General features: G+C 48.7%; 1 protein-coding gene across 1 annotated transcript in view; it reads right to left on the bottom strand.

The window, feature by feature from the left end:
* Positions 1 to 14,872, bottom strand: part of BMP6 (bone morphogenetic protein 6) — a 97,239-nt gene that overhangs the window by 4,106 nt on the left and 78,261 nt on the right. The window contains exons 3-5 of the mRNA XM_054191887.1: positions 11,057 to 11,205; positions 9,629 to 9,826; positions 1,387 to 1,463 (exon numbers count right to left, since the gene is read on the bottom strand). Of these exons, the coding sequence (XP_054047862.1) occupies positions 1,387 to 1,463; positions 9,629 to 9,826; positions 11,057 to 11,205 (424 nt within the window). The remainder of the gene's footprint in view (positions 1 to 1,386; positions 1,464 to 9,628; positions 9,827 to 11,056; positions 11,206 to 14,872) is intronic.

Below are 14,872 nucleotides of genomic sequence, written 5' to 3'. Positions count from 1 at the left end.
GCAACAATCACCTGGGTTAGCCCGAATTTCGCTACAGCAGGCCTGAGCAGCCGGAGACTGCTGCTGCAGCTTTGCTAGCCGAGTTTGCTGTTTGATTGCTAACATGAGGATACCTGGGCGTAGCAAAACCACCTCTTCATTTTACTGTACTAGCTCACCCATAATTTCATCCCGGTAAACCAAGCTATTTTTCGTAAGACAGTCACTCTCCTGCTACAGAAGCCAGTACAGACCGTGTGATTAAATTTGCAGTTTAATGTGGTATAAGAATAAGGGAAGCGCTCTGCTAAAAAAACCTGATGGATGTTCTGAAGGAGCCCGCGATGCACAGCAACTGCAGGGGGCTGCTGCCCTGCCTCCATCCTCTCTCTACAACAAATAGGATCTGGATACCAGCTCCTGCAAATAGCCCCGCTGGTCTGTGGCCTTCCTTTGGCAGCATGTTACCTTTCTGCTCAAGTCTGCAACTAGAAAGGTAAAGGCAGTGCCGTCGCAACCATGAACTTCACAACTGGAACGCGCCTTCTGCCTGGAAGCAGGGCAAGGGAGCTAAGGAGGAGATGGGAAGGCTGTGCACAAGTAAAAAGAAAAGCCACCAACAGGTAATGGGTATTGGAGACAGCACGCAGCCACAGTTGGGGCTGGGGGGCTGAAGTTGACATAAGCTACAAAAAATGCTGCTGTCCCATTAGCTGGGAGCGGACTTTCACGCGTAGGGTATTACAGAAGCCGCAGGGGCAGCTCTCGCCTCCTGAATCATAATCTGGTAAAAACATTAGCTGATAGAAATGGGACCTCCCTCAAAGAAGTGCTAAATGAAAGAATAATAATAAAAAAAATAAAAAAGAGAAGATGAGGGCATTCTTTGAAATGTGTTTGATGACACTATGTCCTGGTCCTAAATAACTTACTCTAAACAACTCTCTGGCCTTACAGTGTTGCAACTAAACCCAGGCTTCAGGCCACCCACCGCAGCCAGTGCTAATTGCGGGACAGGAGATGGAGGATTTCAACACAGTGGCCAAGGTTAAAATTAGGCTGATCACTATAAAAACCTTGATTTGGTTAAAATCACTGCTTAACATCAGATTTTTTCCCTTATCATTAGAGGAACACAGATATGAGCCCTTGCCCGTACCGTGACTCCCGTGAGTGACAGAGGATGACTGTATACTTGAATCTCATAAAGTATCAAGCTTCCTCTGGATCTTATCAAATGTCACAACTATCAATATTTATTTGCCCTTCCCTGTGACTGGTTTTAGTGAGGAGGCACAAGGGACATTTTAAAGCATAATGGCAGCCTCGAGTGGAATTACCGTGACACTGTTTAGATAACATTTCATAACAAAATGTCTAGTTTACCCGGAGAGAAACATCACACACCTGCCATCCCAAGTCTTGGAAGCTAACGTAAAGCTCATGCTTTCTGCACGCTGTTTTTAAGTCACTGCTGTTGTAATCTGTTAAAAGAAAAAGAAGAAAACAGGAATTTAGAAAGTAAAACAGGCAGAGCATTGCTGGAGGGCACAGCTGGCCAGATGAGGGCTCAGCAATGAGAAACTGCCTCAGCAGCCAAAAGGAGAAGGGTGTTGAGGGGCATCCAAAGCAGGGCTGAAGCCTTTAAGATGCCTATGGGAACGGAGGCACCCAAGTCACAGTGACTTGGTTTATTAATTTCTTCAGCTGCCTTTAATAACTTGACAAGCAGTGCTTGTAAAACACCTCCAGTAAAATGACTTCTTAAAAATAAATCTGTGCCTTCAGCCTGGCACAGGCTCTATCCCTGCTGGCTGCTCAAACTCACCCCGTTTCCTCAGCCATGGTTTCCAACGCGTGCTGCTCTAGCTGGTAAGCTCAAAACACGCACGCTTACCCAGAGGATTACAACCCCAGGAAGGCTGATCATCACCTTGTGCCCCTGAACTGGTTAGCAGAAGTCCTTAAACAGCTTAGATGTCCCATAGGCAGTGAAGCCATGTCCCTGTCCCTCCCCGTGCCTTATCCCCAGCCTGCCCCAGACATCACACATGGCTTCATGCACCACCTCCACACTCTTGGACCTTATGAGCCGTGCTCTGAAAAACAAGTTTCTCCTTCCCATAACCTGCTTATCTATTGTAACAAAGGATTTGACACACTCTCAACATTAACTTGCTCCTTAGTGCTAATACTGCACGTAAGAGTGGGGGGCACAGGGTGCAAAGCCCTGACCAGAGACCTTTCCCCTTGCCGCGGCGCAAGGTACGAAGATGTTTCGACCACGCAGGAGCTGCTCCCGATGGCCCTACAAAATGCAGCTTTTGACAGCGAGTGGAATTTCCCATCTATATTTGGAAAGAGAGGCGGCTCTGCACGGGAACACCTGGAACCGCAGGGAGCGGAGGAGCTGAGCCGTGACAGAGGGGCCTTTCACCCCTGGGTGGCCGCCACAAACGCAGCCTCGGCGGGCGGTGGCTGGTTTCGTCAGGCCTCGGGCGGCTGCCGGACCTCATCGCGGCAGCCACAGAAGCCACCTCGGGCAGCGGGGTGGCTTGAGCCCACGCTTCGCGCCTGGTGGGAAGCACGAGAGGAGGAGATGGTGGGAAATTCATCCGAGAAGCATGGGAGCCCAGGTCCCCGTCCCTGCAGTGACACTTGTCCCAGAGCTGGATCCAGACTGGCTGTGTCTTCCTCCAGTGCCTTACCCACAGGGGCCTCCTCGCCTCTCCCTTCCCTTCTTTCTCATCCCCTCTCCCTCTCCCTCTCCCCTGCCTCTCCTCTCCCTCTCTCCCTCTTCCCTCCCCTCCTTCTCATCCCTTCTCCCTCTCCCCTCTTCCCCCTCTCCCCTCCCTTCTTCTCCCCTCCTTCTCATCTCCTCTCCCTCTCTTCTTCCTCTCCTCTCCTCTCCCCTCCCCTCCCCTCCTCTCCCTTTCCTTCTCCTCTCCCTCTCCTCTCCCTCTCCTCTCCTCTCCTCTCCTCTCCCTCTCCTCTCCTCTCCCCTCCCCTCCCTTTCCTTCTCCTCTCCCTCTCCTCTCCCTCTCCTCTCCTCTCCTCTCCTCTCCTCTCCTCTCCTCTCCTCTCCTCTCCTCTCCTCTCCTCTCCCCTCCTCATTTCCAAGTAAAGCCGCTTCCATGATCAGGCAGATGCCACACACTGATGTTCCTGCCCCCCGTCGCCCTGGGCCTTTCGACTACCCATCCCTCCCCAGCGCCCCTAATGCCGCTTGAAAGGGCACCCTCCCAGCGTAGCGTTCCCCAAATGCAGCAGCTGGGATAGAAAAATATTTTTAGTGACTTTTTCCTTGGCTCTGAATAAGCCTTTCTTTTTCTTCCCTCCACCACCACTCCCCGCTCCCCCCCCCGAAGTTTGGGAACTACAAATGCAAATATTTATTCAAAAGAAAAACTATAATACTAGAAGCACATCCAACTGACATTAAGGGCAGCACAGCATTACAGCTGGGTACAGTTAACACTGAGGTCTGAAAAAACCCTACACCTCAAACCTACCCTCCAAACCTCCAAAGATTAGAAAGTTGTTTTTAGAAGCAGTTTGGGTTTTAAACTCTAAGGATTGCATTTCAGACTTTCAATAGCTTCGCTTCAATCAGGGATTTAATCAGGTGAGCAGAGCTGGTTAACAGCCTGCTGCAGCATAAACATTCGCTCTTTCAGGAGCGTTCGGTAGCAAGGACGGAGGCGAGTTTCTCTATTCAAGCTTTCCATTTTCAAACCAGACACAGCCCGTAGAAACCAGGGTGTGGTGGGGTTTTTCAGATGAAGCTTTTCAGGCCCTGGCTCAGCCCAGGAGCAAATTTCTAGCATCTGATGTTTCTAAATGATCCGGTCATAACAACGGAAAAAAATGAGCAGAAGATACTTTTAGCGGTCAAAGGCTTTCATTGAAGTACCTGCAAACACGACTTCATTGTTCTTCAATGGGAAATACATTGTTTGCTTAGGGGAAAACCATCTGTGTTTGACAGGGAGTTACAGTGGAGTTGATCTATTCACAACCAAGTGGGCAGAACTATGCTACATTCCAAATCCAGCTACAACTTACCCAAATCAGCTACAGGAAAGGGGAGAAGGCAAGGGTGGCAGAGGAAACAGGGGTGGGAAGAAAGGCTGTGAGCAATCACATAAGTTTAAGAAAACAAAGAGCTGCTTAACAAGCTACGTGAAGCAGAACATGTTATGAACGTGTCCTCTCTCACACTGCCCGAAATCGGCCCCCCCAAAACGTGCCCCGGTTCACTGGTTGGCCATTGAGTCACCCGATTCACCCTCTGCATCGAGCTCCGGCTATTCTCCATCAAAGGCAGACGCAGACAGCTCTGCCCCCTCACTGGCCCAAACTCAGCCTTCGCTTTCTTAAACGTCAACTTACTAAACATCCCCTTCCCTGGGATTTGCACTCTCCCTGGTTTAACCCTCACCCCAAGCCCCCCTGCCCTCTCTTCTTGTTACATGTTCGCCTACCAAGTCTACAGAATCTACTTTAGCCCAGCTTCAGGGGTGTTACAAACCTTCAATCAACCCTTAGCAATGGCTTTCTGAATGAGGAAAAATATGCAGCAATACAGATGCACATAATAACGATCCATTCCCTACGGTTCGGGGCTCGGCATGTGCCCTAGAGCCACATACATCCATTTATGGGCCTGGAAAAAGAGGAATCCACACAGTAAAGGGTTTTTGGTGGGGAGCTAAAGCTCGCTGAGCTACTGAAGTTGGCCTCCACGACACATTTTCTCCACAGCCTGGAAAGCAGTATCAGCTACCCGAGTCGAGCGTGCTCAACTGTTTTAGCCCCAATTGCTGTTTGAGGTGGTTGGCAGCGCAAGACCAAACATCCAAGAGGGTACGCGTCCCTCCCCGGCAGCCCTGCAGCCGGGGGGAGACCCTGCGAACAACCGCCGTGGGGCTGGATGACGCTGCCACGACACGATCGGCAAGGATTGCTTGCCAGAGACCTTCAACAGCTCTGCGAGTTCAGGGAGCTGCTTTGGGAGCTCCTATGGGCTCACTGCGGGTTTAGCAAGTTCTTCTCTTTTTTCCCCCCCTGAATGTACCAATTCAGAAACACTAAATGGCATTTACAAGGCACTGCATTTAATCCCACTGCAACCTATTTTGTCTAAAACAGAGATTTTTAAAAAAACCCAAACCCCTAGTTCTGCACTTAAAAATAACTTCCAGGGCAGTGCAGTTAAAAGAGCACAGTTAAGACGCCTTGTCTCTGCGGCTTGTTTGCGCTGAACGTTGTCTGCCTTCACCAGAAGCCCAGTCTGACTTTCTGCGAGCACAGATGTTTCTCTTAAGGCCGGACACTGGCATTTGTGTTGCTGAAAGGGGAGAGAGAATAGCCCGACCCTAATGGTCTTCCTCCTACAGATACTCATGCACCCACCTTAGATTTCCTATAACCTCTCCCACATTAAGTGCTGGCAAAGAATATATAAATATTTACTGAGGTCGATCCGTCTGAGAACACCCTTGCTGCTCCCAAGGTGCCAGCTTACCAAATTCCACATGGTAATTAATTGCATCTGTGGTCCAAAATAGCTTTGACAGAGGTCTCCAAGGCCAGCCCCTTCTTCTTGGTGTTTGACTTTGGTGATTTGTCCGGATAAAGCTGGTGTAAACTGATCACGCGGTTAATAACAGCCCACTTCACATGAAAGCGATCTGCTTGGGTGGGGAGAAGGAGAGATGTCGGGCTGACGTGGACCCGCATGTGAAGGCAGAAACACCGGTCACGCTGCTCCTGTCCGCATCTGAGCGCGCTACTAAAGGGAAGATTGGATGCGAGATAATGATGTTTATTAACAAGACCCTTGCCACTGCGAAAGCATCTGGTCTTATTTGCCTCCAGTGTTTGTGCGCGCTGCCCTTTGCAGTATTTAGTTCCTGTACGTGCGGAGAAGTCTGCCTGGTGCCACGCATGTCTGCTGGAAGGAAAGGCCGCTTGGAAGGCCCCTCCATTTCTCATGGAGCACCTCACACCAGTCCCACAGGCCTTGGGGTGACTAAAGAGAAGGACCCCAAAAGGGGTGTTGCATGAGTTTCACTCAGAGCAGCAAGTGTAGCCTGAAGTCAGACGTTTAAATGCAACCCCCTCCATAAGGAGGGGCTGACAGGAAGGGATGTGCCTGGAGGCTGACTCACGGAAGAAGGGTTATGGCCACTGGACAAGGAGACAGCCCCATACAGAAACCGTCACTGACGGAGCAGCTGGCTGTGTGGCAGCCAAGTCCTTGGGCACGAGGGTCACCGTTCATTATGTTGAAGAGTCCCCATGTCTTCAGGTTAACTAGAGGGTCAGCCTGGAGTCTGAGAGCATCAGATAAACCCACCGCAAGACACGGCTGAGTGAGGGCCTCCAGATCTTACAGACAACGGCAGAGAAACACCTGCACGGTCCTCTCACCCACCTCGCTCCTCCACGTCCTGGGCCTGACTGAGCTGGCACATGATTTTCTGCCTCAACAGACGAAAATTACTTCCTTTTCTCCCTGTTCATCCTCCTTCTGCAGAAGAACAGAGCTTGGCTCCAGGAATGCATTGACGCAGGACTCTATGTCAAAGCAGTTTATAACCATGGGGGTTACTCAGTTCTGCTTTATATAAGCCAGTCACAATTACATATTTATAATACAGGGAAACGAGCGTTCTTGGCAAAAAAATACAGACCATTGCGATTCTTATGCCATAGCCATAACCTCAGCATCTGAGCCCTTGGTACTGACTGCAGGACAACAACTGCACATCAAAGGGAGCACAGCAGGGTCCCAGTCCCGCACGTAGCAGCATGCCTTCACGTAACCACCCGGCTCACCAGATCTGGTACCAGCCCGGGAGCACACTTCGCGCTCTTCGAACTGCAGGAGTTGAAATGCTTTCCATATTTAGATAGTAAATGGGGCTTCGTTAAACATACTGCCCCAGCCCAACTCACAGCATCTTTTGGGAAAGGGGATCATTTTTGGACTGGAGAAAGAAAACCCTGGGTATTCACTAACATAGAGGAAGGAAGGCTCAATCTACAAAAAAACATCAACACCAGCCAGCTGCCTTGCTGCCTTCTCCAGGAGAGAAACTGCCCTCAAGCCTGAACAGACAGTGGCAATCCTGGCTCAGGGAAGAGCACGGACCACAAATCTGACAAGAAGTTAAGATACAGTGGGAGAGGAAGACACACAGGAAGGGAGATGCACAAGAGGGGACCGCAGCAACTCAGTTCTCCGCCCGCTTTGAGTCCAGACGCATCAAAGCACCCTCAGAAGAGCAAGGCAGCCTTCAGGGTAACCCCCAGGCTCCCCTCCTGCTTTATCCTGGGGTGAACACTTCTCCAGCCCCACCGTGCATCATCAAGGCATGGACGTAGGAACCCACACAACTAAAAGAAAAAATCCCTGTGATCTCTTTAACACTAAAAACGCGTATCGGTCATCAGTGCCTCTTGGGCTATTAAATCAACCACTTCTTAAGAAAAACAGAATCCAAGAGTGTCACACTTAGAAAGGAAAATAAGCTGATGTAGTCTCTCTTTTCTAAACACAGAAACCAACCAAACATACAACTTAACTTTAAATTCCCCTCATCTCCCCCACCTTAAATCCACAGAGGCTCAACCATACCTTGTTGACTACTGAACTGCCAAATCCCAGGTTTTAAATTAAAGCTCGAAAAAGCCCTTGAGACCACAGAACGACCAGCTATTTTTTCCCTTTTTGTCTTTTTATAGTTTTATGGCCTGATGTGTGGTGTAGTCAAGAAAGCAGCAATATAAAAATGGCCCTTTTTGCCCAATATATCTGCTCCCTCTGGAACTTGGAGTCACATCGCCTGATTTAATAGTAGTCAAAACTTGTTTTTAGCACTGCAGCGCTCGTGGAGCTGGGGAGAGAAAGTTGAAGCCTACCCTGGCTCCTCTACCAGCACCACAAAAGAGCAACGCAGCGAGTAACTTCCCCAAAGCGCTGTGAATGCATTAAAAAATTGGGTCTTGTAATGAATGGAGCGTGGTGACCAAGCCCACCTGAGTGGGAGAATTGCACATCACCTGCGTAAAAGCTGGGATTATTGCTTATAATGCCCAGATGAACAAACTACCTATGCACTTGGCAAGCCCATCACACCGGAAAGTAGCCCTTGGAGCAGCTGTGATGCCCGTCTTTACAACTGCAGCTTGGAGGCCCCGATAAAAACCAGGACTGAAGCGGGTCCCAGCAATTGGGACCACCAGACGGCTCCACCTGTGGGGCTGGCAGAGAGCTCTCATGCCAGATTAGATGATAACTCCTCTGGCAATGCCACTCTGGCATTGGCCGGTGTCCATCGGGGAGGTGAGGCTGCAGGACCGAGTTGCTCCTCCCGCCCTTAAAATCTGTGAAGTGACATTTCAGACCCAACTGAGCCTGGCACTTGCATGGCACGGCATGGGAACCCACAGCCATGCTGCCGTGTGCACCACAAGGATACACAATGGCCCCTTGTGGCCAACTGCTGCTTGCATGCGCTAGCCCAAAGGGCAAGTCCATCACCATGCTGGGCTGGAGCAATAGGGCTGCATCGGCACATGGCCATGCCCAAAGCCTGGCTGCCAGCCCTAGAGGAGCTCCCAACCTGGCACTGGCTCCCTGCAGGCTCCCAACACCATGGCCAGCACAGGGCCACCTCAGGTGCAGCGTGGCTCACCCACAACCCAAACATGCAAGAGCAAGGGACAGCCTATGGATTCACAGCGGCTAAATTTCAGCAATGCTGGCTCATCTCCCCATGCTGTGTCTGGACATAGACTAAAAAATACAGCCGCCTCTCTTCCTTGGGGTATAGTCATTTCCAGACATGGGAAAAGCAGGGATCCTATTGGAAATGAAGGGGGCAGCATAAGCAAATTAATCAAGTAACTTGGAACGGGCTGAAATGTTTCAGAGGAGAGAAGGTACTCAATGAACTTGTAGCACTCTGATGCAGGGCAGAGAGTCTGGAGAAGAGACAAGACTTGAAAGACAGGAGACACTCAATTTTTTGTCAAAATTTCAGAGTTATGCTATTGTCCCATCAGCCCACAACAGCACTCACAAGGCTGCTGTACAACACCTGCAACATGCAACCCTTCCACAGCAAACAGGCAAGCCTCTTTGCCTGCCTGGAAATGCACTTCACTGTGTATACACCGCTGTTCTCACGAGGAAAAAAAGAAAGGATCTTGTGCTGTTCTACCAGCGCTTTTCCAAAGAAAACCGAAAGAGGACCCTGCTGGAAATGCATACGTGCAATACCACAACTCTCAGTGCACGCAGAGATGGAATCTTTTAAAAATTGCATTTCATGTGGTGTAATTCTAGGTAAATACTGCGTAGCAAGCGCAAAATTCAGAGTTAAAATGCCTCGCCCCCCTGAATGCAATGTCTACAACTTCACACAGGGGTCTGGACTCCACTCTGGATTCAAGAGGACTCCTGTAAGTCTCATTATGGGATACTCTCTCTCTCCCGTCCCCTTGGAGGTGTCACCCGTTCCCCCAAGGAAGAGCGTCCCACCTTACGACCCCCTTCTTGCTTTTGCACTCCAAAGCAAATAGAAACACTATGAGAAGTCACCCCAGCTTCCAGACAAAATGGGTGTTGCGTGATTACCTGTGACACTAGACACCCTGGAAACATCCTGAGCCTGAGTGGAGCGGTTGCGACTCTGTTGCCTGCGCCTGCTCGTTGCCGACCTAGTGGTCCGAACATGGACTTCACTCACTTTGAAGAAGGCCACCATGAAAGGCTGTTTGTCGTAAGGGCCATCTCGGCCTATAAGGCCTGCTTCTCTAGGATTTACGCTGAAACCTTGAAATCAAACAGAAAAGTGAGTGTTAGAGAAATGGTGCTGTTGGATTGGTCCATCCAGAACCATGGCATCCCCATGAGCAGCATTTCCTTTCTTCTTGGCTCACGCTCTATTTCTTTTACCACTAAACACTCCCCTCCTGCCACCATGACCTATGGACATTTTTACGACAGCACTCCATCCATCCTGGACAAGAGGCTCCACCACAGCACCTGGCTCTTTGGTACCCCTATGGCATCTCTACTCCTGTTTAGGCATTGAAGAGGTATACAGATAGATACATAAAACACAAAGCCCAGATGCGTCATGAAATTAATTCTGCTAATTCATTGTGAAAAACAAGAAGCAGAGATGGGATCAGGAGACCTCTATAGGGAAAGAAGAGGGCACAGAGATGGGATGCTTTTGCCAGGACAGGGATGGGCTCTCAGGCCACTGGAGGAGGGGGAGGCTGGCACTAACATTTCCTCCGGGAGAACAGTGGACAGTCTATCTGGTCTCACTTGACCCCACAGGTGTACCAAACCCCAGCATGAAGCACAGGAAGAAAACATAAAGTTTGAGACTGGTTTCTATAGAGGAAAGATGTCACTGTCACCTTTTTGGTCAACTTCTGCCCATCTAGATCCTCTCCTTCCCCACCACTTGTCTTCCAACACTCAATTTCATGCTCTTTTGCAGTCTCTTCTTTCCCTTTCCACCTTTTGAAGTTTCTGTGGGCTGTGAAATGCAGCAGCCCTCAGAGGGACCAGCCCCACACAGCGACTGCATGCCTTCTCCAGCACAGGGCTCCCACCTCTGGTTTGATAAGATCCGAGCAGCGATAGCAGCCGCAGCAGCCATCAGGGCTGCCATAAGCCCACATGGGGAGGCACATACCCATATACCTGCCCTCTTCTCTTCCTCTCACCTCTAAACTTCATCCCACCTGGGATCCCGGCTCCATGCCCCCTTCCAACTCAGGAACTGGGACCCCCAACCTACCATCCACCACCTCATCCTGGTACTGTTCAGAGACACCTGACCTCATTCATGGGGCTGTCATGGGACAGCCAAGAAGCTGACAGCTCTCATGTGCCCTCAGATGCTTTGCTCGAGGTGTTGGCTACAGCTGCCTATGAAGGCAGGGTGCTTACTCCCCACATCACACCCAGACTCTGTTAGCACCACTTCTAGACAGCATCCAAGAGGCTCATGAGGTTACTCGCACTGATTGGCCCGTAACCTACCATCCCGGGTCACCACGCTCAGCTGCAGTCCCATGTTGTGCTGAGGGTTCATCACCCACATGTTACTGGTGGCGGTGACGTCAAACTCCAGCCAGCCCTCCTCCGAGGCCCATACCGCCCGCGTGTCCAGCAGGAACAAGTCAGAGGCCCTGCAGAGGAGAAGCATAATGACAACATTGTGAGGGCTGGGATTTTCTCCCCTGGCTTTCACTGAAGTAAGTAAATGTGATGTTAATAGCTAGAAAAAACCCCAATCCTCCAAACCCGCCTGTTTTTATACAGTTTTGCCATGAGATGCACATACTTCTGCATGTGAAATACAGGATTACAACGGTTTTTCATCATTTTTGAGGCTGGAGGAAAGCAATCCTAGTCCTTAGGTCCGGGTGTTTATCCACCAGCAAGGGATTCGTAAGCCACTCTTCTTCCTGTAGAGTGTAACGCTAGCTGTGGCAGGACAGTGGTCAAACTACCAGCATTTCCAGGCATTCAGTGGCTTTAGTCAAAGGGGTTCCATGGTTTCATCCCACCTTCCACAACACAGATCTACCACAATTGACCAAAAAAAATAATAATCACCTAACAGGCCAAGCATCAAACAGTGAGGGAAAATGAACCTCTGAAGGTCCCTAAAGACATTTTTCTGAGGACTATCAATGGGGATTAGAGCTCATTGTTCCAAGGCTCTTGGTACTCCGTCTCCTTCATGGGCTTCAGCTTCAAATGCTATCAAGTCTACACCTTTGTTGCAGCATCAAATGCCCACCAAAACCCAGTTCAATGAAACCAGCTGGAGGAGCACCCAGATAAATCCCATGTACATTTTCTCACTGTATTATAGGGATTACTTTCCTGTGTAAGAGCGCTACAATACAATAAATGGCCTTCACCTGTGGCCATCATCACAAAATGGATACCAGGTGTGAATCCCATCTTCACCTGTCTTTTCCCCCTGGATTTTTTTTTCTAACAATAACTTAACGGAAATGAGAAAACAAGGTACCTGTACCTTCCACCTATCAAAGGTTAACTTCAGAAAAAAAAACCACATTTTGATTGAGTTACATTTTATTTTTGGCCAACTACTATGTCATACTGCCCAGCAGCTTGGCTTGCATGAGATCACACATGGAAAAATAAGCACTTAAGTATATTTGGGCTCCTAGTGTGGGTATTTTTACAGCGTGGAGGCTTTCCTCCGCCTCGCTGGTAGCCGCACACTCTGCGGTTGACTCAGCAGCCTTTCCCAGAGGAGTCTTTGCCACCGCTTCTCCAAAGGGAATAGGGTTCAGGAACAACTCTGACCTTCACCTCCAACAGCAGCGAGTGGCTGGGGCTGGCCAGCTGCTACATGTTTTGGAAACCTTAAGGTTGAAAGATTTGGGCTTTCCCAGGCAGAGTATGTAAATTGAAGTGTTGCTTAAAGGAGACCACAAACAGCAGCTGCAGCTGAGACCACTCTTCCCCTCTCCAGGTTTAAGAGAGGAATGAACTACTAGATCATTCCCACCTCTGAATATGACCTACACATTGGTCCTCTCCAATGCCTGAAATGGACTACATCTGAAAAGGGGTTTTCCTAGCACCTGTTATGACCTTCCCCCTCACACAAATTGCTCTTTGATCTCCCACCTCCCCTCCTCTAAGTGCCATACTCTCCTCGGCACTCGCCCGCTCCAGAAAATGTCCCACTGGAACCTCCAGGCCAGAGTAACTTTGGCACCACATCCTCCCAAACCAAACACGTCTGGCTGCAGAGCCGCTGGGAACTCTATAAGAGCAAACCCTCCTGAGCACTCAACCACATGGGATTAGTCAGGTCTACAAAAACATGAAGAGGAGGCTCAGAGTTTATATTCCCATTGCCTTGCATTTTGGAAAGACACTTAGACATCAGAGAGCTGTAAAGCCTGAAAGGACCACATGGCATCATCTAGCCCATTCCCCTGAACTCCGAGCGGGATCAACTATATCCATGTGACTCCTGAGAGATGTTTGCCTGACCTGATCTTACAGACTTCCAGCCTCAGGAACTCCACCTTCTTTCCAGGAAATTGAATTGGTTTCACTTGAAGCACTTATTTTTTTTTTTTTTTTTTACTTTTCCCCGTAATATCTAACTTAAATGCCACAACAACCTCCCCTTCTTATTAAAACAACAAAAACCGGCACCTTCAGTCTTTCCTTACAAGCCATGTTTTATAGACTTTGACTATTCTCATTGCTCTTTATAGACCCAACTCAGATCAAGATCTCACTGATGCTGAGTACAGTGAAAGAATACTCTTCATGCGCCTCACAGACTATGCCTCTATCCATACATCTCAGAATATGATTTTGGCTTCTCCACAAAACCCACACTGGTACCTCACATTCACCTCGTGATCTGCTATAATCCTTAGATTCATGCTACTGAACCACAAAGGACACAGTCACTTCCTGGGGTGCGTTTATATCACTGATTTTTCATGTTCAAATGCAATTGCAATTCTTCTTTCTACCAAATCACACTTTTTTTTTTTTTCCCCAGATTGAACCTGAATCATTATTGGATTATTTAAAATATGGACATGCCTCCCAGTGGGTCTCCCCCATCTTAGAGTCCTCCCCAAATGCAATAAGCAAACTGCCTGACTAAAGTATAATTCTACCGAATGAGAATGCTCCACTTTATCCCAGTATGTCACGCTCAATTTGGAAGGATTTCAATTCCTTTGTAAAATGCAGAAAAACGAACAACTGAGTTTTCCAATCCAGCTAACTCTTTGCAAAAAGTTTCATACAGGACTGGTTTTCAATCAGCTCTGCTATTCAGCTGATTTTTGCATTGTTCGACCGGACGAAGTCCACACTGAAGGTTCACCCCACAGGTACCGTAGGTCATAGCAGTAATGCTAATAGGTAATACTTCCTAATACTTTCTGCTTAAGCCTGTTTTTAATTAATGTTTGTCACCCAAACCTCACCAGGCTGCACAAAATTGCATATAATTTCTTACTAGTTTTGTTTTTGGCATGAAGGTTTTAAAAAAAATATTCAGTCACCTATTTCCAAAGACAAAATTGGAGGGGGAAAAAAAAAATTTACTCACATAAAAAAGAATCTCAACTATTTAATTCAGAGTCTTTAACCATTCCTTTATTTTTCAGAATAGAAACGTTGCATGTCCTTCCTCCTTTAAGAAAATCACCTCAAATTTGGCCAAGCAGTAAGTACTTGAAAATTGCTGCCCACAAAGGCTCAACAGAGATTCAGAGCTTAGCAACAAAATCCTCTGGACTTTTTGCAGGCAGGGAACATACTTTCCCCTCCTTTCCCACTTGGTAAACCAAATACCATGTATCACCTGAGGGAAATTTGCTCTTCCCTACAGTCACATGGCTGAGAAGAAACGTCCTTGCTACTCCTGCAAAAAAGCTGGACAATGTATGATCTTGCAACAGAGACTGGGAGATCTCCCAGGCTGGCCGCCGGTGGAAGGGAAAGAATATCAAATTAGATAGGGAAGGTTGAAGGATTTGCTGCAGTCATGGAGGATACATGGACATGCAAGGACTAGATGGAGAGACCCTGGATAAAAGGAAAAAGTCTGCAGAGAAAAGGGAGTAGAAAATACCCATGGCCACCACTCCTCTGTGAATCAGGCCCGTTATTCCCAACTCAGCATCCCTCTGCTTCTAGAAGAAGTCAGGAAACTACTGGCATCTTCCTGCATCAATGGCTCACAGAGGGCTACAACTTGCTACTGCTGCCATTTTTGGCAACACAGCTGCCAATGTGGTGACAGACGTCAGCGATGTGAATCTCACACTTCCA

Source organism: Rissa tridactyla, chromosome 2 (assembly GCF_028500815.1).
Source record: "Rissa tridactyla isolate bRisTri1 chromosome 2, bRisTri1.patW.cur.20221130, whole genome shotgun sequence".
Classification (NCBI taxonomy): Eukaryota; Metazoa; Chordata; class Aves; order Charadriiformes; family Laridae; genus Rissa; species Rissa tridactyla.
This window is presented reverse-complemented; position numbering and strand designations above follow the sequence as displayed.